Source organism: Aphelocoma coerulescens, chromosome 4, assembly GCF_041296385.1.
Source record: "Aphelocoma coerulescens isolate FSJ_1873_10779 chromosome 4, UR_Acoe_1.0, whole genome shotgun sequence".
Lineage (NCBI taxonomy): Eukaryota > Metazoa > Chordata > Aves > Passeriformes > Corvidae > Aphelocoma > Aphelocoma coerulescens.
The window spans coordinates 34,336,493-34,361,513 of NC_091017.1; the positions used below are offsets into that span (position 1 = coordinate 34,336,493).

The 25,021-nt window shown below is 38.5% G+C and overlaps 1 protein-coding gene and 1 long non-coding RNA gene across 2 annotated transcripts in view; both read right to left on the minus strand.

Moving 5' to 3' along the window:
• The window catches only part of DCHS2 (dachsous cadherin-related 2), a 105,724-nt gene that overhangs the window by 61,971 nt on the left and 18,732 nt on the right, over positions 1–25,021 (minus strand). The window contains exon 2 of the mRNA XM_069014868.1: positions 311–502. Coding sequence (XP_068870969.1) covers positions 311–502 — 192 coding nt within the window. The remainder of the gene's footprint in view (positions 1–310; positions 503–25,021) is intronic.
• LOC138109690 (uncharacterized) lies at positions 20,814–23,259 on the minus strand. The gene is made up of 3 exons (XR_011150659.1): positions 22,843–23,259; positions 22,620–22,710; positions 20,814–21,375 (listed from the first exon to the last, which is right to left on the minus strand). It is a non-coding gene; the product is annotated as an uncharacterized lncRNA (long non-coding RNA).

Sequence of the window (25,021 nt, forward strand, 5' to 3'; positions counted from 1 at the left end):
AGGGAGCAGAAGTAACTCGGAGTCCATTGGTTGCAACAGTAGGAAGAAAATCAGCAAGGACTAACACATCCTAAAAACATTTTTCCAAACATTGTTTAGGAGTCATTGGATATTTTACAGCCAATTTGACTAATGTCAGTAAAAATGTACAGTTCATGAGTATGATTTTCTGCTCTCTTTAAGGATAAGACATTTTGTTCAAATTCATGCAATTTTTACATAATCGCTACATTCTCATTTAACAGTATACCAGACATGCAAATTTGCAAATCCATTCACAAATCTGGCAGCGTAGAAATGCAAAACTTACCCCATCTGTAGCTTTTACTAAGAGATCATAAGTGGTTGGATCTCCTTCTCTGTCAATGTCTTGAGACACAAAGATCTGACCAGTGTGTGGCTCAATCTGGAAAGCTTTGGATTTTTCATAAAAGTTAAATCCATCATAAAGAGAATACTCAATTTCTCCAAACTGGTCAGCATCTGCATCTGTTGCTTTGACCTGCAGGGAGACAACAGAGATAAAAATGAAGCCAGTGAAACTCTTGCTCATTAAAACAAAGTATCTGTGATTTTTGAACCCGTGTTGTAAAAGCAAATGTATATACACGCAATAAATACAAACACGTTCTGCTGCCTAAGCTGGCTGCCTGCAGCTTGTAAAATATCTCAGCTACTGACAGTGTAATTATTGTTACCTGTCAGTAACATTACTTGTGTATCTGTCAATAATCTTCTCATTCTTCCTTTCCCATTACTGGAAAAGCCATGCTCATTAAGCCATGACAGTAGGCCACACCTTAAGCTACTTTCCCTTCATGTTCTTTTTACCAGTGGAGGCAACTCTTATGAAAACCATGTCACATGTAGATCAGAAAAGTGCTGCAGGACATCCTTACCTAATGTATTTGATAAAAGACACCCCAGATCTTAATTTAGTTTTCACTTGAAAGAGGGCTTGGTGGCACTCCTGCTTTTTGACCCACAGGTGGATTGATTTAAAATGTATTTGATAAACACACAATGTATTTTGTACATTGCACCTTCAGTTTTATTCCCCTAAGATCTTTGGTAACAAGTGTTTTGTGCTGAGTTTGGCTCTTCTCTGGCATGTTCCATTGTGAAAGTTTTCACTTAAATTTAGAAACATTTTGGTAGAAAATAATTTATAAAAATAGGTATGCATTAAGAAAGCCAGTGTTTTCAGTTCTCTAATCTATCATTATTGGAGATACATAAAGAATTTCTCCTTTGCAACTGGTTTCCTTTTCTACTATTTCTTTCAAAATGATAAATTCTGTGAATTTTCCATCAGCCTGTCTGTACAAGCACAATGCCCGAAGACCTTAACAGAGCTTTGGAAACTCTAATATCACAAAGCCCAAGAGTTAGAATTGGTGAAAACTCCCAGAGAAGACCTGTACCAGCCACTGCCTGCACCTGATACAGGTTGCTAAGGTGAGACCCACAGCCATCCACCACAGACAGGGCAAAGGTGGAGGTCTGCACATGCCTGCCTGTACAGAAAACCATCTGGCGCAGTCTTAGGTAGAGTTTCAAAAGAAACAGTCCAGGCCAGGGAGTGTTCCTAGAAGTAAGTTTGGATTAGGTCATCCTGGTTTGGGTGATATAAATTAATTTAGTTGCATGGACACAAGCTGTGCCAGGTCATTTGGGCTTGGGACCCAGAACAGCCTTTGGCTGCTGCTCCTACCAGAACAAATGTGGCCATAAAGACCAGTCAGTGCCTGCATCACAAGCTGCCTTCTTTGCCCACACAGGAATTGTTTTGGCGCTAAGATACTTAACTGGGACTGAATTAAAACCAAATGAACAAAACATGTCTTGGGAAGGCTGAAAAGCATGGAAGTGGGGAAAGGGAAACCACATAAATGTGCCAATTCAAATTACAAAGCTAAAACTTACTCTAGACAAGTTACATCAATCAGAATTTTACAATGAGAGCCCAAAAGATACACGTGTTATTTCAATTATTATTTTTTTCCTTGTTGTGGTTTGGTTTTTGCTTGTTTTTCAGACTTTTCCACTTCTTCATGGAAAGCTCAAGATATTTTGTATTTCAGAAGTATCGCTGTGACTGCACCACATACTCCAGAGCATTTTTCCTCTCACAAGACGGTTTTTCACAATGCCAAAGGCCATTATACCAGAGTTTCCACAAAAAGAAAGCTCCTTTAGGAGAGCCTTGTGCTCGCAGAGCCCTTCATGCCCTTTCCATGCCCTTGCAGTTTGCATCCCACAGCTGCAGCACAGGGTGCAACGTGTGGCTACTCCTGACCTCAGTCCAACCACTCGTTCTGGGAAATTTAAAGGCAAAACTCACAATCACACACAGCTAAACAAAGATCCAGCCCTAAAAATGCTTTACAGCTGTATGTAAATCAAGTCTACAACATGCATATTTCTCCAGCCTCGTGCTTTGTTATTTCTGTCGTAAAAACAAGAACAGAACATACATCTAGTGTGCTCTCAGCAATCTACCACCCCAATGTTATGGAACAATAATTCACTTGGCCCTTATAAGAAAAGTATTTCAGTTTGTGTCTCTTGCCTGAAATCCAACAGGGGTGACAGTACTGAAAGGTTCTGTCTGCCTGTGCCTACATGCACATGTGCCTACATGTGTAAATGCTAACATTTTTGTCTGCAGTTGAGCATGAGTGATGAATTATGGGCGAAATTTGAGGGTATTGTTAGAAGTTTAACTCATTATGCTCGGTGACTTGTTTTCTTTGTTGTAAATTATGCAGTCCTCAGACTTTGAATAGTACATGCAAAGGCATAATAGGTGATGAATTTAAATAAAAATGCTTCAGTTCAAGGCAATGCAAATTTAAAGGTCTAATTGTGATCAACTTCAATTACTATAATCATCTCAGGCAGCAGAACTAAGTGGCATCCATTTTTGCAGAAAAATATGATCCTTCTCCCCGTTCAAGTACCTCACATCCATTCAATTTCTACCCACTTAATAGTCCTTTTTTTTTTTAATCACTCACCATGGAACCTTTGATCTGAGGAGGGAAGATCTGGAATTAAAAGCAAATGAAAGATTTCCTGTAGCAGGCAGATCTGACAATGGAATGGCACTACACTTGAGGTCAGGGAAGCTATATAACTATGATCATAGAACCACTTAGGTTGAAAAAAGACCCTTAAGATTATCAGCTAAATGCGAGCTGATTTAGAAGGAGGAATTCAGTGAAAACATGCTAACAAATTCACGTTTTCTGACACAATTAAAAGACCAAGTTACTGAAGATTTTAGAAGTTAAAGCACACAGTAGTCACTGTCCACAGCACACTGAGTTGGGCTAGCATATTGTGAGTATCAATCCTACAGAGTATTGCAGCTGTTAACTGCCCAAGAGCTGTGAGTTACAGCAGTCCAAACAGGAGGAAATGAAGGCAGCAGCAGGAATTTTCACAGCAGACTGATCAAGAGTGTTGTATGTTGGCAATATCACAAAGGTTGAATGGATTTATGTGCCTTAAAGAAGTAGGAGAGAGAGTCCCATATATGTAACACCTCTGACAAGCCTAAAACAAGATTGAAATATGAGAGAAAAAGAAAGGGGAAGAAAAGGAAAGGTTATGCCCCCAGGCCCTTTCTCCTTTCAGTAAATATGTTTTCAGTACAGTAAATTGAACATCCAAATTTTTAAGGAGTGTAAACTTGGGAATAAGTTCAGGACAAAGTATTTCCCCAAGAAACATTTTTTAAAGCCAACAAAAGTCATGGTATGGATAGCTCCTGGCTGGACTTCTCATGCTTCCTGTAGGCTACATCCTTTGGTCAGCCTGTACAATGTCTAGACTGCAAATCCGTCAGAGAAAAAGAAAGTTTCTTCAGTCCTGTTGATACTACCAATAAAGTGGTCAGACTACAGATATCCTCTCAGGAGAAAAAAGGGGAACCTAGATTAATGTGTAAAAAACACTGACCCATCTGTGTGATGTTCAGACACAGTGTTCAGTGCTGGAAGTGCAGAAACAATCTCTTTGCATATGGAAAGAGGGGATGATCTCAAAATAATCTGTGAAAGTAGGGGTAATTAAACTCACCCAGATATACACTTCAACCCTATAACACATGTCCAGGTTGGAATGGAGAAATGGTTAACTACTGTGGAAGCATCTGCTCTGCCAGACCTTTATGGCAGGTCCATGGCCAGAGAAGGAGAGGAGCAGCCTGAGTTGGTGGCATGCTGTCAGCAAAATGTGACTATAGAAATACGGGCAGTGAAATTACTCGTAGTTGACATTCTTCAAGTCACTTGGGTGCAATCACACATGATCAAATGTCTTGAAGTCAGTGCTCTGACTTACAACCCTGGTTAGCAAGAAAATAGCATATAAAATACAAACCAATGATCTCTACTTCACAGCTGCCTGAGGCAGTGCAGACAATAATGCTGACACCAAACCTGAAGAGTGTAATAAATACATTACTTTGGAATTTTATCTATCTGCCTCAATACTCACGATTAACCCTCATCTCCCTAGTGCATCAGGTTTAGCACATGGAAATGGGAATAAAGCTGCAGATCTATTTGAAGTCCTAAAAGCATGAGACTTGACTTTGAGAACAAGAACTGCTTGCCTGAGGACTTATCAGCTGGTCCTTGAACAACAATTGCACTGACAACAGAAAAAGCCCCACTCTTCATCCTCAAACTGGGCTGCATCTGGAAAGCCATAAATCAAAATAACAACTGGAATTTAAGCTGATCATTCAACTGGCATTGATGCTTACTTTGTCAACCACCACAGGTACCAGATACTCAAAAACCCCCCCAATGAATAAGAAAATCCTTAGTCCTCATCCTTGCTCTGATGCAAAAATATCTCCACTGTGCTGGTCAGGTCAATGGACTTGACTGATGTCAATCTTTCTGCATTCTTTTAATCTGCTCTAGGATGGAGACTACCACAGCTGAACAACTGATAATAAGCACGGCACAGACACGACCTTCCTAACCTGTCCTGCAGATGATGCTGATTCCCCCCGGTTACTCCAGAAATTGCCATCAGTTTTATTAAGGCTTTAAGAAGCAAGTCCCATCAAAAAATTCAATAATTAAATCTCAACAACCTTCAAGGTGAAAATAGAAAAGCCTAAATGCAAGAAAAGAAAGAGGGTAGACACCTTCTCTGCTCAATGACAGCATGTGAAAAGTGGTATTCATTGTAACCTCAACTAAACATTACATTTCTTAATTATGATAAGGCTTTTGGTTTTGGCCTTTCGAAACAACTACATCTGTCTGGTTCTTTTTTTTCTTTGCTTGTGCTCCCATGAGTTGTACAGAAATTCCAATGAACTACATGGTTTTAAAATAAGGTAAAATAACCCCACTTCACATATGAATCTCTCATAAAAGATTGCACTGATTTTTATCTCCTTTATAATACACTGATTTTTACAACATTATCTCCCCCACAACAAATAAATGAAAGGAAACTTAATTTACATGATGAACGATTATGAGATCTTAGCTTTTTGCCTTCTCTGCTCTTCTGTGTATCTAACTGATGACTGTGAACAAACCTGCCAATAAAAAATATTGACAGATCTTTGATTTACTGCTTCCAGTTAGTCTATAGAAAGCAAGAAAAATGAGAATCACTGGAGGAGAAAACAGCCTAAGTACACTACAGCATCACGCTTTCATTCTGAACACCACACACCATTCAGCAAGCCAAGTGCAGATCCAGGAAGAACTAGGCATTTCAGTCTGTATTGTAACCTGCAATTCCTGCTCTAATGCTAGCCAGGGCCTGAATTCATTCCAATTTAACCCAGATATTCCTGACATGCCTTAAGTTTTTCTACCATGCCTCCTGCAAAACAGCCTAAGCAGCTAGATCCCATTGAGGCTAGCCAGGATCCAGAGGTGTGGGAGGCAGGTCCAGCCTGGAATGCCTGACCTTATCACTTTTATCACACTGGTAGGCTCTGGGCCACTACAAAATACATTTGTTAATGTCTGAATTCATAGCAAGCAGCTGTGCTGCTAATGCCTACTTAGCACATGGTAGGGTAGGGGTCATCAAGTGTCTTTTTGGGAGAACAAAGCTTGAGTTCCAGCACTGAAAATGTCTGCTAAAAGGACCATCTACTCTGTCAGTCTATTTAGTCTACATTGCCTTCCTTCTTATTGTGCAAATATAATCAAATAGAAAATAATTTAATTTTATCATCTACGTAACCTGAAAGAACAGAAATGAAAAGAGAACGTATTTCTGAGGAAAGAAAAAGGATTTAACAGCAACTAGAAAATATTTGCATGACTAAAGGCTTATTTAATCAAAGTCAACTCCTCTACTTTTCAGTGAAAGCAGCTCCATCCATTTGTTAATGCTGCTCACATACTCTGCTACAATTTTAGATTTTATAGCATGCTAAAACCTTGCTATGTACAGTTAAGAGTTTAAGTACAAATCCATTTTTATTCATTAGTAAGCTACAGAGCCCCAAGACTGAATACCTCTGCCAAGCAACAGCAGAGCACAAAAATTTCCCTATTTTGTGCTACTTACATAAATCAAGGAGTGATGGGTTTAATAATTGAGCATACCTATCTCACAAATAAATAAATATTTGTACTGAATATGTTATTTTAATGATCTTGCACTGGAGCATGTTTTACCTTTTGATGGCAGGATTAATTTTAGAATTTTATTTAGTAAGTTGTTTTAGAAAGCACAACTCAAGGTACTACCTACCTTGTTTAGGGCAACTCACTATGAAAAACAAATCAGAAATGTAACTTTTATTAGTAGCATGTATTATAGCATTAATAAAAAAATAGAATAATTCCATTTTTTTGCTTAGATCAATTAACATCATTGCTATATTTATAAAGCTGTAATGTGATGTATTATTTAACTGAGCCTAAATGATCAAAGTATGTATCCTGAATTTGGAGTATGTGTGTGACCTTAAACAGGACACTACTGACAAAATCTTCTGATTATACTCATGTCTCTGATAGACAAATTGCAGGAAGATGCTACAAAGGAGAGAAAGAACTGTGTAAGTAGAAAAGCAGCCTTGCACCCAGCTGCCCCTTCCTTTGGGCACAATTTTGTGCAAATGGATTTTGAGTCGGATCAAAGAGATGATCTAATAAAAATTCACCATAAAAACTGTGGTATTGGTGCAACACTGGATTTCAGCCAAGTCAGTTCCTGATGCAGCTGATCTAGAGGCAAATGGTAAGAAGGTGGCAGGAAAAGTGCAGTCCAGGTAGAGCCTAAATCCTCTCTAAGCAGTGGCAAGGTTTTAAGATAGGCTAAATCTGAACACTTACATCCATATGTGAAAAAATTATCCAAGTCCCAAAACCAGTCTGAGCTGCTAATTCCTGCCTTCAAACCACAATGCTCCAACCAATATTCCTGAGCAGACTTCTACAACTATTTATGGAGCTTTGTTCTGAACAAGATCACTAAGAGTAGAAGTCCATTTAACGAAACAGAAGACAAAATGAAACCCAAGAAGCTTCATTTGTGTATAGTCAGATTACTGAAAAAAATTTTCCTAGTTCATTTCAGTCCCACTAGCAAGTATCAGTGAGCAGCCAAGACTGAAAGCTCAAACTTATTTTGCTGTCAGATTAAAAGGATTTGTTGCTGGACCTTTACAGCAAGCAAAGATTATGTGTGGGCTACCTATATTGCCACTTACAAATACACTTGTAAATTGCTGCACTCCTTGGGTAAATATGGTGGTTTAACACCAGGGAAAGGGAAAGGCCAGCTGGAGGCCTGCTGTCACTGGAGAAGAAACCTGTAAGATATCATCACTTGTCCAAAAACCCCTAGCAGACAGTTAACTCAGAAAATGTACAGTTTTGCTCAAGTCCAGAGAAGATGTCAGAGAGGGTCAACCCAGAGCCCAGCCCCTCCCACACATGTATTACAGCTGTGGGTATTCCATGCATTGCACGTGGGTGCTTGCCAGAGCAGTGAGAGACTGGTCACCACCTTTCCATAAACCAGGAAGGAGCCCTCATCCAAAAAAAAAACCCAAAACAAAACAGAACAAGCAAGTTGATCAAAGTTAGACAGATTCTTTTGCATTCCTCATGTCATCAGCTATTTCAGTTTATTCATTTCTTCAAATAGTGGTGGGCTTCCTACTGCCCATAGCCTTTTTTTACAGATATTTACCTTTCAGACTGCTACCTGAGTCAGTGAGTTAAATGGCAATGGACTTGTTTAATTTACCTAGTCATCCACACAACCTTGAAAAACAGGTATTTCTATTTCATCCATTAAAAGTCAGCTTTTTAATGACCGTAGCAAGTGTACTAATGTAAGTTAGATAAACAATATCATTATCATCATCATTTATCCCATTTTGTTTTGATCAGCATGGTGAGGTTCAAGAGCACCACTTCAAGACAGGCTTTGCAGAACACATAAGCGAAGGAAGGCAAAGGCTTCTACCACTTTGCATGTCTAATGTTCTGAATATGAATGCTCATTTAAACAGACTGCCAAATATTAACAAATATGAAATGCCCTCCAGAATCTCTTCAGAAAGCTGGCCTCTTCTGTCCTGTCTCCTTCTGAATATCTGTTAACATGCTTATGTCCAAAATCACAGTAATAATAGCATTTTCTAGCTTGGCTCTCAGAAATGTGGCCTGCACTACTTTCAGTTATTGCCCATAAAATGCTGTGTCCCTAAGTGTTAAAAAGAAGAATAAACTCTCTCCTAAGGAAAGCATACATTTTCTGTAACTGGAGTCTTATAAATCATGTCCAATTTATATTTGGAAGTAAGCAGATGAGGGCTCTCTTAGTTCATTTCTGCTTTTATGGAAAATTTAAAACATGGCCAAACTCACAGCTTGAATATTGTGTTCATAGCACTTGAGAAAAAAAAATTTTCATATTTTGTTCACTGTAGACTGAAAATTAGCAAGGGATCTTATATATCTCTAATAACTGGTGCAGAAATGAAGCCTGACACAAAGTATTGAGACATTTCCCCTCTCCTTCCTTCTAAATTAATTCTTCATACGCACACCAATGTTGTTTTTTCTCTAACACTGCCTGTCTACATCTCTACCTATTTTTGCTCTTCACAAGCCTCACACTCACAGAATGTAGGGGCTAGCAGAGGGCAATGTGCAACAATAAGCAATCCTCAGAAAGAACAAAAGTTACAAATCATGCCAATCTTAACCTCAATTGCATGACATGAGGCAAAATCTGGGATAATGTCTAATAAATAAAAAGAATCCTTTAGTAATTTATTTGGTTTGAAATACAAAACCCACTGAGTACACAATAAAAGTAACTAAACCAGCAAGTTCTTCAATTTAAGTTAGCTGTATATTTTACAAATATGATTCAGATGACCCAGAATATGTGGAGGTGGCAGAGCCATTTCCTAAGAGTTAAAGGGCATCACCTATGATCCATGATGTTTGAACAATGATATGCAGAAGCATGACAAAGTCACCACCACTCTAAATTTAACACAAGACAGAGCTTTTAAACACTCTCAACACCTAAAACTGAGCTTACCATAAAATAGTTCCCGATCCCAAACTAAAACTCCTGATTAGAATTATGAGAATTACACTTATTCATACAAGAAAAATTCTGTTTGGTGAAAGGCTAGTAAAATTTACCTGGAACACATTATCATGCCAACTAAGTCATACACATCAATAATGAAAATAATTGTGTGTATGCACTCTTTCACAAGCTACAGATCTTCAAATGAATGCAGTAACATCTACGTCATTCAGTACACCATCTCAGAATTATGGGGCCAGAAGTAGTCTGTGCCCTTTTCAGAGCAGGCTACATGTCTGAATGAAACCATGAGATGCACCTTCCCTTCTACAATCAGTCCCTGTTCATACAGCCTCCATGCACAAACCCACCTGCATGGTGGCCACAAGACCAGCATGCTACACATGCACAAGTCAGGAAACACAGCCAGATTGTGCATTGAGTGACACAACGTGAGGGATGTGCCTCCATCAGATGGGAACCCAGGAGCAGACTGTCCTACTGAGCTGCACACACCACACAGAAATGCCAAGTTACAAAAGCTTCCAGGCCAGAACAGTCCAGAGCAAACTAACAGGGCCAAAGGGAAAGGGTAATGAACCTGCAGCACAAGTTGATTCCCCCCCATTACAGCAGATGCATTAAAAACTCCAATTTCTACACTCATCCTTTGTTCATGAGTTCAGAGCATTTAAAAAGTGCAATGCAGTATCTGACAAACCTTAAGTCCTTTGCAAAATACACCACATAACTAAAGGAACATATGAGGGAATAGCTCAAGCCCATATACAAGCACAGCAAGTAGTTAAGTTTCATAGTGTAACATTTAAGGAAAGCACACTGTGTACTAGCAGCAATTTTTAATTAGCGAAAGTAATGGATTAAGTTCTGGGCAGGAAATGAGAGGGGCTGATGGTGTAAATTGGACACATCAGTGATACAGACACAAGCATCCCTTTCATTTGATAAGGAATTCTCCTCCAAACAGGACACTGGAGTCCTATATTGTTCCTGTACTTCTTGCACAGCATAAGTCAGCTGTTTTGAAGTGGGAGATGAGGAAAATCAGATGGCTAAGGTCCATTTTCTCAGCTCCAGAATTCTCCAAAGTCTTTTGTTTTCTCTTAGGAAAAGGAAATACTCTATTCTGGGAACTGGTTCTGAACATTTTGGATTTAGCCCCTTCAGTGATCAAAACAGTTAACTGGAATGAATTTCAGTTTCAGTGATCAGAAGAATGGGATGGTGCTGGCAAGTAGAGAAATTCTTCAGCATCTGCTCTTTGGAAACAAAAATTAGAAACATAGCCACTCCAAAAAGAAGTGTATGTCCAACTTGGTATATACAGAGTTTATACATCCACAGTTTTCAGGAGGGTTGAGGCCTCCCTGAATATTCAGACAGTATGTCTCTAATACTAAATCAATTTATCACATGTGCTGCTTTTAGACAACCCATTCCCTATTTCCTCCTTACTTTTTTCTCAAACTAATGGATGAGACTATTTGAACCATAGTATTTAAACTATAAACAGACCAGATATTCTGATTAAACCAAAAGGATTCCTGCAGTTTTGTCACATCTATGTGCTAAATTTGTAGCCCTTTAATTTCCATTGTTGGGTAATGATCCTTCATTTTCTGGAGAAGTTAAAAAGATACATTAGAATAGAAAACTGAGGAATAATGAGATTCTTCTCTCAATTGCTTCCATCTTTCATGCATATTACTGGTACCTGCCCATGATGTTAGTCAGTCTCAGCTGCCTTTATTGGAACTTTTCACCATATGGCCAAAAAAGTGGCTTATTTTTCCCAATCACTGCCGTGTCATTTCATCCCTAGCCCTGGTCCTATCCCTTCCCATACCTCCTCAGAGAGTGGTAGCTCTCCCTCACCAGCAGCTATACAGCAGACACATAGCAACAGTCTTTCAATTTAACTTTTTAAACAGTTTCTTGCTGAGACCTGGCTCCTGCTAAAGAACAGAAATGGGAATCACAGAAACTAAAGTTTCACAACAGAGCTATTGTATTTCATCCACACAAGGGACCCTGGAGAGAACACAGTAGAGAGATGGGGATATCTGGGCTACAGTGTGTGCTCTTTCCACTTTGCACCACTGCTTTCCACTTTGCTTGTAAATACGCCAGCATATTTTATTCTCAAGATCTCATTCCACTACAGAGAATCAGAGCTTGTTTCCTAGTTTGTCTCACCACATTACAATCTCATTTTTTCCCCCTTCCTTCCCAAGTGAAGTTGTAGCTTTTGAAGGAACATTATAAAGATATAAAACTTCCAGCCTGGAGCAGAGTGACAGCATCTTTAGCACAGGACCTGGTTACCAGACAGTGGTCACTGCCAGAATCTGAAGACCTGAAGAGCAGGATGCAAGAACTACACAGCTGACAAAACTACTCCCTTCCCCTCTCCCTTCTCCTCTACCATGAAGGGCTCAACATAACAGTTAAACAGGCTAATAACCAAAGGTCACGGTTTTATTATTTCTTTAAACTCTCCTAAATGAACTGTCTTAACTTGTGTTAAATCCATAAATGTCCAACTTTTCTCCAAAGAAAACCCCTTGCCAAGAAAAGTCATTGCTACAAATTTTCTTACCAAGAAGAACATTCTCATAATTTTTTAATTTATGCCTTTTCAATTTAATGAAGTATTTTATGTTGTTAGACAAGTAGCAAAAAGCTCCTAATATCTACACTGAACTATTCAATTATTTCATAATTCCTTTACTTAGTATCCTTTTGTTCATTCTCTGGCCAAGATAAACAATACCAGTCTTTCTTTTCTCTTTCCCATTCCCGAAACGGGAAACACTTGACATCAGTCACAGCTTGTGTTGGGAAGCTGGGCTAATGTATCTGCAGAGTCCCATCATACAGCACTAAAAAAATCCATCTCCTTGAGAAGTATGAAGCCAGCATTGGTCAGCACTGTAGAAAAGAGAAAGCTCATCCTCTGTCCTACAAAATGGAGCAGTACCAGTAATGATCCTTTTCCACAGATAATGATCTACTAATCCTTGATATCCATTAATGCTTTTGCCCTCGCGGATTGCAGTAAGGTCCCTTTTGCCTGTGGGAACACTGGTAATAACTAATAACTAATTGCTGCTAATGATCACTTAGTCATGAAAGTTGAAAACTCATGAAGCGATGTCAACCAATCACAAAATACTTTGACCTGGAAGAAACCCACAAGAATCAAGTCCAACTCTTAAATGAATAGACCATACAGGGATCAAACCCATGATCTTGGTGTCATCAGCACCATGCTGTGACCAGCTGAGCTAATATCAGTCGACCCTGAATAATGCAGCAGAGTCCTCCATCAAGAAGGAAGAGGGAATCGGTTGGTTTGTCTTTACCACTGTTGGATCTGGCATCAACAGACACCACTGTGGCATACTTCCACAACATCTGACATTTCTATTCACCACAAAGGACAGAACCTTAACTGGCAGATGTTTCAAATTTGAAAATACACCCTTTACTGTAGCACTTGAAGCCTTCAGTGTGCTAAGTGAAAGGTAGAATGCAACAATGGTGCATGGAGCAGGATGGAAATCAACTCATAGAAATACTAAAGAATAAAAACTGACATTAGGGAATAATGGAACAACTCATGCGGCCTAAAGCAAGCACAGCACCCGTGCAGATCAAATTAACTCCAGCAGAAAAGTGATGGCAGGGAAAGGGTGATGCAGTTGGAGGACACCCACTGTCTTAAATGAAAAAGTTGAAATTAAAACTTGACACTTTGAAAAAGTCAGTTCCACAGGGGAAGAAAAAACAATCAAAACAAATCATCATGAATGTACACATGGGCTACTATCAAAGAACTACTTTCCAAAAATAGGTGAAACCTAAAAGTGAAAAAAAAAGCAATCTTCACAGAAAAACCAAAACCAGGAAAATAATATTTTAAAATGTGATTCTTTCTACAAGATGTTACAAAGTACAATTCAGATATTTATGAAAGAAGTAATTATGATGAGAGTGATGGGGCTTGGTGGTAAAGCAACTGCTCTTTTACAAAGTAAGTGTACTCCATCTGGCCCACCAGTTCTAACATGTACACTTGGAGAATTAAAGAAGCCTGAGCACTTTAGCGGTCAGGTACCGTAAATGCAGACACAGTTTTTTGGGACAGGAAACAGAAACATGATCTCCTCATAGCCACCATGCTCTGTGCTCCATTACAATTCCCAGCTCTGTCATTTGAGCTGCTTTCACATCAGTAACCCAATGCCTGAGCCTGAACACACATCTGGTAATGTCATGCACATCACAGGCACTGGGAGCGCAGGTGGGGTGATACAAAATGAGTGTGTTTTGAAGCGAATGCAGAATGGATTGGAAGTACATCTAGAAATAATTGAACACAGTGACCGTAACAGTAGCAGCCAAAGCTCATGAACAGTGAGCTGTCTTAAATAATTCTTGGTAGAGCTACTTTACCATTAACACACACTCATAAATAGCCTACACTGAAGAAAGAAACTGCTGCTTCTTGACAGCAGCTGAGCTAAATACTACTACAAAGCAGAGGATTCTTGCCAACTACTTGATTATAATAATTATCTGCTAGGCTGTGCAATATGCTCAAAAACAAACATGTAAAAGTAAACAAGGTAAAGAGGTTCACAGAAAAAATAAACAACAAAAATTATACTTTGTGTTCTCATTATGGGGCAAAACTTGCTTTGAAGTTACAATGAATTCTGTCTGGCAGAGAGGCAATTTCCAAAGGCACCATAAGATGGAAGAGTGACATTTACATTTGTTTTCTCTCACTTATGGCAATTGAAAATGGTTTTGCTGTCTCTGATAACTGTCCATAAGTACTGTAGTATTCTTTACTCACAAAAAGATTGTCATTATCAGGACAAAATATCAGGCAAATAAAAGCACTGCTTCACACATGCACCACTACTACTACTTCTCTATTATATAAAATCCAAGCTATTAAATTTAGGCAAGGAAGTGCCTTTTGTGTGTTGTTGTGCTTGGAACATACAATTACAGTGAATGGAAGTTGACTCTCTCTCTCTCTATATATATGTATATTTCAGTGAAGTCAAAGGAGATAGATTTGTGAGTTATGCATAATTTAATCCTTAAAAGACCCTTCCCATCATCCTCTGATTCTTCCATCACTTGTCCAATGCCAACGTCATGGTCTCATTTCCTGCAGCCTTCTCCCCTGTAGGATTCAGTCTATTTCTCCAGTAAGTTCAAAGAGCTGGAACTGCAAACTGATCCTCTACTAAATCCTGTGGCCATTCACCATTTTATTCTGTGAAGTAGTACTTACTTCATTTCCACTTAGTTCTATAGGCATCTTCCATAAGCACTACTTAAGAAGCTAGGGAGTGCTTCAAAACCAGGAGCTGCTTAGCCATACTTTGCACTACAGTCCAAGATTTGGATTACTATGATTAGTGATAATGAATACAAGCTATGGGTATATAAACCCATGGGCTGAGTACTATGAAACAGTGCTGTGAAATTTAACTACAGAAATAGAAAAGGAGCAAAGGGGAAACTCAGCCCAAAACTCCAGGAAAATGAGACAATGAGAGAAATCCAGGTTTCCAGCTTTCAGAGAAAGAAGCAGGTACATACCATGGGTACCAAGTGATACAGTCCTTTGTGCTAAAGCTGCCCTCGACAATAACACCATAGTGGCTACAGCATGTGGCTTTTCACAGCCCACAGTGCAAAAGTCTCTTTTCTAATTCCTTGAAGATCCACTTCCAGAAAATTAGAGTAACTCACCCATTCATAGCAAAGAACAACAATTTCTAAGATAATTTCAGAGCCAAAAAATACTTGCTCTGGTTCCTCCACCTCAGTCCCCCAGCAGGCAAAAAATAAAAGTTCAAGAGAAAAAGTAAGTTCAGGGACCTAAATTAATTAGAAAGACAACTTTTAAGAAAAAGAATAGAGTAAATTAAACAAATGTAAGGACAAATTCCATTCAAATTTTGTTGGTGTGCAAAGAAATGAAACAACTGAAGGGAAGAGGAATGAGCTTTCATGTAAAGACACTGATACCAGCGTTATGCATTGATCTTGCTTGCCACAGCTTTTCCAGGAAGATGTGCAGCTTCCCACACAGCAAATTTAAAATCCCAAGAGCAAATTCGAGTTCATATTTGTTTTGTAAATATATGGCCACATGCCAATATCTTTTACAGTACATAACATAAAGAAGGCAAAGAAAGGATAGGATGAGACCAACTAAAGAATAGAAAGGAAACTGTAGAAACTATCTGAAGAAAAAAAAGTAAAAACACTTTGTAAAACTATCAGACAGGATAGGAGAGAAATGCAGTTACAGGTGGGGTTTTTTCCCCTCAGTTCTAAGAAAAGGCAGGAAAATAGTTCTGAGATTCCACTATGAAATTAATATAAAATTATACTACAGAAACAAAAAATACAGATTCTATAAAAAAGATTTTAAAAAAACATAGCAACATTTCCATGAATTCCAACTCTTCACAAGGAATTCAGGATTTTAATAACACTATCACAGTGGCATGCAAAGGCATTTGCAAAATGTATGTCAAAATCAATTTCCCAGCACAGGCAGTATTCTCTATTACTGCATGAAATCCTGAGGGACTGGTTTGAACTGACCATAACTGCACTCAACATATTTTGAAACTAACCCCACTGTCACCACCTGTGGGTTCCAGACAAAAGAAAAGTACTTTATGCACGCCAGCACGCAGAAAACAGTCTCTTTCTCAGCATTCTTTTCTTCCCTGCAAGTATCTCCTTTCTGTACTGCCATGTAATCTATAATTTGATGAAAAATAACTATTTACTCTAGCTTCCCTCCAGTCTAAATTACTCCTTTAGTTACAGAAATATATCTTCAGTGCTTGGTTCAAAATTCTTAAACTAAGACTTTTCACAAATAAAAAATCCTATGCGATTTCATCTTTATTATGAAATTAATAAAAATAGATTTAATATAAAATTCAAAGCAAATTGTGTCATGGCATATTTGCCCTCCTTTAATAATGTTTCTCCTTGCAAAGAACTCCACTATTTTTTAATATGCTAGCCATGGACAGGGAAATTTCAGAAAAATTACCTTTAGGTTTATAATGTCATCACCTTGGCATTGAAAGGCAAAGAAATGCAGACTTTGTGCCTTTATTAAGGCTCATTTTACACCTAGTATAGAAAATAACATCACCCTGTGGCAAGAAGTGTCAGTGATAAAAACGTGAGCAAAGTCATGCTGGCGTGTATTTATCTGCTACTTGTGCAGTGAGATAGCTTACCCAGAGGCAAGAAAAATAAATTGCTACTATATATTGACAATGTTTTGCAAAATAAATAAAGGGGTAAAGACAAATTGAATGATCAGGTGTTTCGGACTGCAGCTTCATGACAACCCAGTGCTTCCAGGTGACTGCTTCTATGGATGATAACACTGCAAAGAGCCCTGCCCACAGCTCAGGCTACCAATGCCAAAATATTGAATGCCACAAGGAGAAAATAGATACACTTCAGGAATTAAACAAACTATTCATGCAATTAATGCACTATTAAATGTAAAAACTCCCACTGCAAAACTCAGTTCTGTGGTTATTTGTGAACTCCCAGCAGTAAAAGCAAAGATGGCATGTCAATAGTGAATGGGATAACTCCAGGATGGAAGTGAGAAATGTCTCTTGCTGCAAAATACAGCGAAACAAAGTCTCTTCAAGCAAGTAAAATTACACAGACCTCAAAAAAAGAATTAAATCCTTGAATGAATACCTGCTTATCATATAAGCAGGTCTGTCAGAGAGATCTCACCTTGAAATCAAACTCATTAATTCAAAAGTCAATGATTACATAACAGCAAATTACATAACTCAAAAGATCAGGTGTAGAAAGTCACAGCCTTTAGTTAGCAAAACCTGTGGTGAGCAGGCATGCAGTCTGTCTGTCTGCTTAATTTATATGCAGCTCCTCTGCATTCTTTGATGAATTATGCTAACTCCAAAGATCATCTGGCTTCACGCATGGGCCTATTGGTCACTGATAGACACCCTGACAATCTCTAAAAGCTTCTCATCTTCACATGTGTTACCAACAACAGCTGGGAAAGTAAGCTGTTTCTGCTGGTTTGGAGATAACAAGTATTTACAGTTTTGAACTTTGAATCAGTGGAAATCGGAAAAACCTGCTTGTTTAGTGCCGAGACAAAGTTCTGAGGTGAAACAGCTTTTTTCTACAACATTTTAAATTATGAATAGTACTAGATCCTCTGTTGCATGCAAAAGCAGCATCATGTGGACATAGTCTCTGTACGAAGCTGTAGCAGCTGTCTCACATTAACATGCTTAACAACACAAATACAGTTGCAATATAGATGCAAAATTGAAAATGTTGAATTAATTTTAAGCTAGTATATCGTTGATATTAGCCCTTTTTTTTCAGCGAGCATCAGAATCCCATAAATCTCAGCTACTGTTGAGGTCTTGGTCCTTATTTTCTTTGGCTGGGTTATAGCTAAACATATCTACTTTTCCTTCTTTTTGAGCTTTATTCATTCAGTAAAGTAACTATTATTATTTCGTCTATTGGGTTAACCTGTCCACAACCACATACTACTTCTATCAAATTTGAAGGGTCACACAGCAGTCATTTTGTGTGCAACCAGATAATGTCATGTGAACAACTGCATTTGGACATTTTAATGTAAACAAGTGTAATAAGACTTTATTAATTTTGTGGGAAACTCTCACATATTTCCTTAGCATACATTTGGTTCCCATAAAAGCCCCAAACAGCCAGCCCTGGCTAAATGAAACCCCTTCTGTCCTCTGACAGGAGAAGTTCCTGTTGGAGCATATCAGCACCAGCCACAAAGGAACCCACTTTTAGTACAGAGGTTTCACTATTGGTACAGTTTGGGGCTGTTCTGTTTTGGTTTTCACTTGGCTGCCAAAAGGACTAGTTTCTTACACAGTCTGTTCTGTGACAGAGAGGAAAAAAGCAGCAATAGCAAGTCTAAGACACCCAGTCCCATTCATGAAGGCTAAGAAGGTATAAAGACTGTTCATTAGTAATATGCTATAAAGCTGTTCCTAAGAATCTGGGTTTGTAAGATAAGGGTAAATTTAACTTTTTCCCCTTGTTTTTCAGTTATGTCATATACCCTTTTGAAAATCCTTTGAGAAAGGTCTCCTTTGAGGCACACCATATTTGGCTATCCATTCATTCAATTCCCCTATTTACTTACTGTCTGTAAACTCCCAATTCCCGAGGAAGTCAAATTAAACATTTGACAAGAATTGCCTCCAAGTCTGTTCAGGAGCTTCCAAGAAGCAGGATTCCTCCCAGTTGAGGATGTTACTGCCATAAACACCTCACAGGGGTTACGGGGCTTATGGTGAGCTGGTTTTAGAGCTCTTTTCAGAAAACTGAAGTGTTCCTGCTCTTCCTCTCCCCAAAACCACTGGGGAAAAAATAAATATAATGGCTTATGTACTGCCAACATCCCTCTCTACTATGATATATAAGAGCATGATTTCACAGGTATCCAAGATGTAGGATATGTAGAGAATAGCTGATTGAACTCTAGCAATCCTAAGATTGTGCTAGTGGAAAAGAAGAGTTGTTAGAAAACCCTGACCCTTTCAAGTATCACTCATGCCAAATGTAATCTCCCTACAGAACATTAGGCTACCTGTTTTGATATTCATCTGAATTGATCATCCTTCCCAAACACTCAGAAAGCCAAAACAGCTGGGGGGGGAGGGGGGGAGGTGGTGGTGGTGGTGTCCATTTCTGCCACAGCTGGACTTAATCACAATGATCACAAGTTCTTCCACCTTCAGGCCTCACAAGTTTGACTGCAAGGGAGCAGATAACTGAACACACCACAGCCTCAAGTCCTGGCAAGGCTTGCAGACTGAAAGGCAGCATGGCAATTGCTCAGCAGCCACAGGCACTCAGCACATCTCCTCTCAGTTTATTCTCCTTTGACTGACTCCCCATTAAATAGCAGGTCAAATTCAAGAACCATGGCTAAAAGCACCACTAGTTTCTGAATGAGAAAGATGTGTCCTTGAACAAAATTAAATTTTTTCCAGATGATTACAGAACTTCCCTTCTCAACAAGACCATGAACACTGAAGCAGCTGTTCAGTGGGAAGAATGTTCAGCTGTGGTTCTTTCAGGTCCCACAGTGCAAGAATGAAGGCTCTCAGAAGCAGCAGCAGATTCTGGAGAGCCAGAGGGCCACTTGGTACATAAACAAGGAGAGGGAAAGGAAAGAACAGAACCACTGGAGGGAAACTACAGCAAAAGAATTTCTATCATTTGGGGCTGAAAGCAAGTAACATTACTGACATCCATTACAGGAAGGAGAGCTGACAAAATGTTGAGGAGGTAGGGGAGCATTCTCACATTTTCAACATTATTTCTACAGTTCTATCTGTTAAGTTCAAGCATTCTTGTTGACAAACATAATAACCCCTTCCCTTTCAAAACCATATTGAATATAGTTGATAAAGATATCTTAAAGCTTATTAAGGTAATACTTCACCACACCTTTTCAATATGGTCATTTCAACAGGCTAAGCAGTTATGTAACTGCTAAATGAAAATCTCCCAAGCAGGGTATATGAAAACAGTATTTTTATAGTGTCATTCAATGTGCTTAAGATAAACAGAATTTTTTTCTTACACTAACAAACCCCAGTACATTAACAAGTTTTATAAATTAGACTTAATGTGCTCCTTTTCCAGTCATTAATGTCCCACAGTAGTGCCTCATTTTACAGTTTAATTACTTCTTTGTATACATCATCTGGCAATGCCAAGCATCCTGTCCAAGGGCCTCAATAAGGAGGTGGCACCAGAGCTCTGCCCCATAAAGACTCAACTCCCAAGAAGCAGCAGCTACCCTCCCTGCTTTTGTACCAGAAGATAATTCATACACAACTCCTTTACTGTAACTGCATCTGCCATACCTGAAAAAAAGTACTTTTTACTGTTCATTTCAAACAGTGGCGTTTTCTTCATGTGCTTGTTATGCAGCCTTTGGAACAGAGTTGCTTGTGAGAACAAGTCTACTCACACCTACTCTAGATGGACAGTCAGAGCTGAGGATAAACAGCCATGGAGAGAGTCACCACCCCAGCACACAGAATAACATCCATGCAAGTGGAAGGATTGAGAGTATTTTCAAGCAGTCGTGATTCTTGCTGCCTAAAAACAATGAACACAAGTCTCATGGAGGCATGTGAGCCTTCTCACAAGAAATTAAAAGCAGCTGTTAAATTTTTCACTCTCCTTTGAGCCCTGATTTCACAGCAAGGAGCCAGTATCCTATTTTACAAAGAAAAGTGGGCGGCTGGCTTCATTTTTCACAATAGGACCTGATCTGTTGGTTCTGGAGCTCCTCAGATGAAGGCGCTTGGACACACTACAGCTGCTCAGCTCCGGAAGAAAGCAAATTTCATTCTGTAATAAAATACTGCCCACAGTTATCCTGAAGGTATAAAATGTGTGGCTTTAAGTTTGTTTCAGGACCCTTGTTGATGAACTGTATCTGTGAGATACATAAGCTATCTACACAGCTGGGGTGGAATTTTTCTGCAATAAAGACACCTGGAAATTTGACAATTACTGTCAAGCAAAATAATCTCACAAAGTTTTTTGATTCCTGCTGATACACTGCTATCAAAAAATTCAATCCTTGATTCTTATCTTGAGCATCCTTGGACTCAGACAGTGAAATCAAGCAGCTCTTCATTTATAGATGCATCTAAAGACAGACTGCAGAGGATCAGAAAGTTTGTTTGAAGTTGTGATACTCTTCACTGTACCACAGAAACACAGATAAAAACTCACAACACAAAAAATTATTATGTAGATAACCTCAATGACAGAATTAAAACTCATCTTCTTTTGTATTTGCAAGCCAGGTGACCACATAATTACAAGTACTTAAATATCTCAGTAAAGTCCTAGCTACTGGACATGTTCAAGGGCTTAAGACAGGAATAGACTTGAAGACAGATTTTTTTTTTTTTCCCATCATGTCCAGAAATACAGGAGAAAAATGTACCTTTTGTTAGAAAAAATAATAACACTGACAGAACCAGAGAAGTATAACAGTTAATAGAGTAATCTTTGAAGCTTGGAAAAGTTTGCCAATGCATGTCAGCATTTCTCCACAGGAATGAAACAGACTGACCACTGTCTTGGGTAGGACTGTTAGAGATTCAGCAACCACAATACAGACAGATAAGAAAGAAACCAAAACTGGGTCTTTTGTTGACTTAGAATTAGAAAAAGAGAAACACTGCCAAACACAAAAAATGCATCATGACAGGATTAAGTGTTCTGCATTTGTCACATGGATGTTACTAAAGCCTTCCTGACTGCTCAAACATGGAAATGCAAATATTGCTAACAAACATAAAAGCCAGTTGTATTATTAAAAGCATGCTTTTTATAGGAGCAAGTTTTTAGCAGCACACAGAATAACTCATCACCCTGGTTCATGCTATAAAAAATTCTAACAATTCTATTGTGCTGATGAATATTATAATGCAGAAGTTTAACATGAGCAACTAGAAACTCCATGTAATAACTAAAGGTTCTCTGTATACTTGGAAACATTTTACTACCACAATCAGTCTTCACATTCTGTTATCTGTCAGTTTACTATGCTACAGCTCACAACATGAAGAGTTTCATAGGATGCAATGCACAGTGCAGCAAATTCATGATTTTTGTACAAGTGACTTTGGGAGGAAAGTATCTGTCCAGACAGACCGAACAAGAGAGATGTAAAAAGTTGAAACAGCTTCAGTTACAAATCAAATAAGAAAAATAAACTAGTCACATGGTCTAGGCAAGAAATACTAGACACCTTGATAAAAAATTAAAAATACAGAAGACAAAAGACTAAGTTCCATAGTTTAAGCAGAGGACTGGGAGAGAAGAACCCTCCCTCTCGTTCTGATTTAACCACTATCAATCAAGCTGCTCACTGCTCATTAATACAGCCTTACCTGAAAGTACAACTGCAGAAGAGCCTCAGTAACCTGAGGTTTTAGAGAACAAAAGCTTTACATGAGGCTAAATATGGTTTAGAGCTGGACACTGCGTAAGTAGGAGAGGAAAAGGTAACTAATTATTTTTAATTCCCCTTATTAAAAACATTAGCATCACCAAGAAAATTCAATGCATCTTTTTGCACAATTCCTATGGAAAATACCACCATCTAAAACTCACCAAAGATCTTCTTTAAGCATCTTCTGGACTTCTAAAAAGTAGTATAGATACTACCTCCACTAGGATATTTAAAAAAAAACCCCTAACTTTTGCTGTAGAGGCTCACCACAGCCTGGTATTTATATGTAAAGGGGTCTTTCCAATCAAATAATAAAGCTTGTGAGTGGCAAATAGTTGATTACTTTCATCTGGTAGCAGGATAACTGCAACACATTGTCCTAATGATCTTCAACCTGGCAATTTTATGTTGGGCATGCACTTACCACATCTCAGTATCTTAACAACACCTTTCAGATACTAGCAAAATGGATAAAGACTAAAAGATAACAAAGGCATTTACTGTTAACTTCCTAAACCCATTTGTTTCAAATTGGAGGGAACAACAGCACAAACTAAGTGGAGTTCACAAAAACACTGTATTTGTCAAAGGAAAACACAGTCTGTGAGACTTTCAAACACTGACACTAACAAAGACTTTCCCCCACATACAACTACCAAAATGGAAAACTTTGTGATCAATGGACGTTCAGGATGCTGTCTAAATTTACAGAGGTTTCAGTTGTAACACACAGGTTTAAGTTTCCAGTAATCCATTTTTCCTGCTCACAGCACACACTAACCAGGGACAGACTGACACGCAGTAAACGGGTCAGCGATAGAATAGTGCACTAAGTAGCACGTGACAGCAAGGGGAACATTGAATGCTGAACAGGTGAAATTTCTAGGGAATGGGAATGACTACATGAATAATCTCTCCTGCAGAAATCAAATCTGTTAGGCAATTAACTGCCTGAAGTGTTATATCCGACTACAGGGATTGCAGCTGAAACTGTCCCCATTTTGATTGTTAACACCTGGACAAAGCCATCAGGCTTGGAAGTAAATCATTACCTTTCCCAGCAGCTGGTCCTGCAGAAGCATTCCTGAAGACTTTCACATTTTTATACCCATTTCTACAACTTCACTGCAGGTCCCTCACAAGTCAATCACCAATATTCAGTGTTGTCCACTTTATACTGAACTAATTAATTCAAGATAATTAAGTCAGGCTTTCAGTAGTAAAGAGGCCTCTGGGGGAAATAAACCAACAGCACTGACAGGGTGGGAGCACAAAGAAAACTGAAATTTCACAGTAAACTCTCCTTTATGAAAGAGAACCTTGCTTTACTGTCCAAGACTTCTCTTTCTCTTTCAACTTTCCTCTCTCAAGTCTTATTTACACAAGATGAATTTCACGTTCTGGATTTATTGTGATCAGTTTCCTGGGAAACATCCTGGCATGCTACACCATCTCACCAGATTAATATCTCAATGATTAAGAACACCTTCAAGACTAGAAATGTTTTCCAAGCACAGGTCTACAGCTGTGATTGTGGAAAACATTTATGGAATTGTGTCTGGTTTTAATGTACAAGAAAAGCCTTCACCTACAGATATCACACACCCCTTTTCAGAAAAAGGAAAATGGGAGCTTGATTTCTGCCTCAGTCCCTTTATGAGTAAATTAACAGCTGAGATATCAGGGGGAAAAAAAGAAAAGAAAAAAAAAAAGAGAGAACATTTACTTTATTAACCTCTTTGCTTTCCTTAAGGATCAAAAAATGTGCTTTATTTCTAAAGGCTGTCAATTTTTCATTCAGCCTGCAGCACCTTGTTAACTTCATATTTAATAGGAAATAGAAAAAAAAGCAATGAAATACGTTTTGGGTTCATTCTAAGTGAAAGCCTGTATTAATTTTTCAGCTCAGAAAAGGCAAGATAAGATCTAAAGCACTATACCAGAATAAGTGTGATAAAAGAGCCAATAGAAGTTACATCTGTAGGGATTTGAACCAGAGAAGATATCAACGACAGCCTAATCCTGCTACTACTTATTTTTTGCTGCTGGTCTAAATGTCAAAACCATATTGACAATCAAAAAAATCTGCCGAAAAGAACTTCTAACTAATGGTACTGGAGTTACTGAAAATTGATAAATTACCCCAGAACACGCAGATTGAAAGAACAAACCAAATATGACTCTACCAAATTAATGTTAGTATTTTAAAGTTTTGAACAATGTGTCACATAAAGAGCATCCATATCACTGATGCCGCAGCTGGAGTGATCAAGATACTTACAGCTTATTAACTCTCTGAAGATATAAAATCCCCCTGGAATTGTCACAAATACACACAAT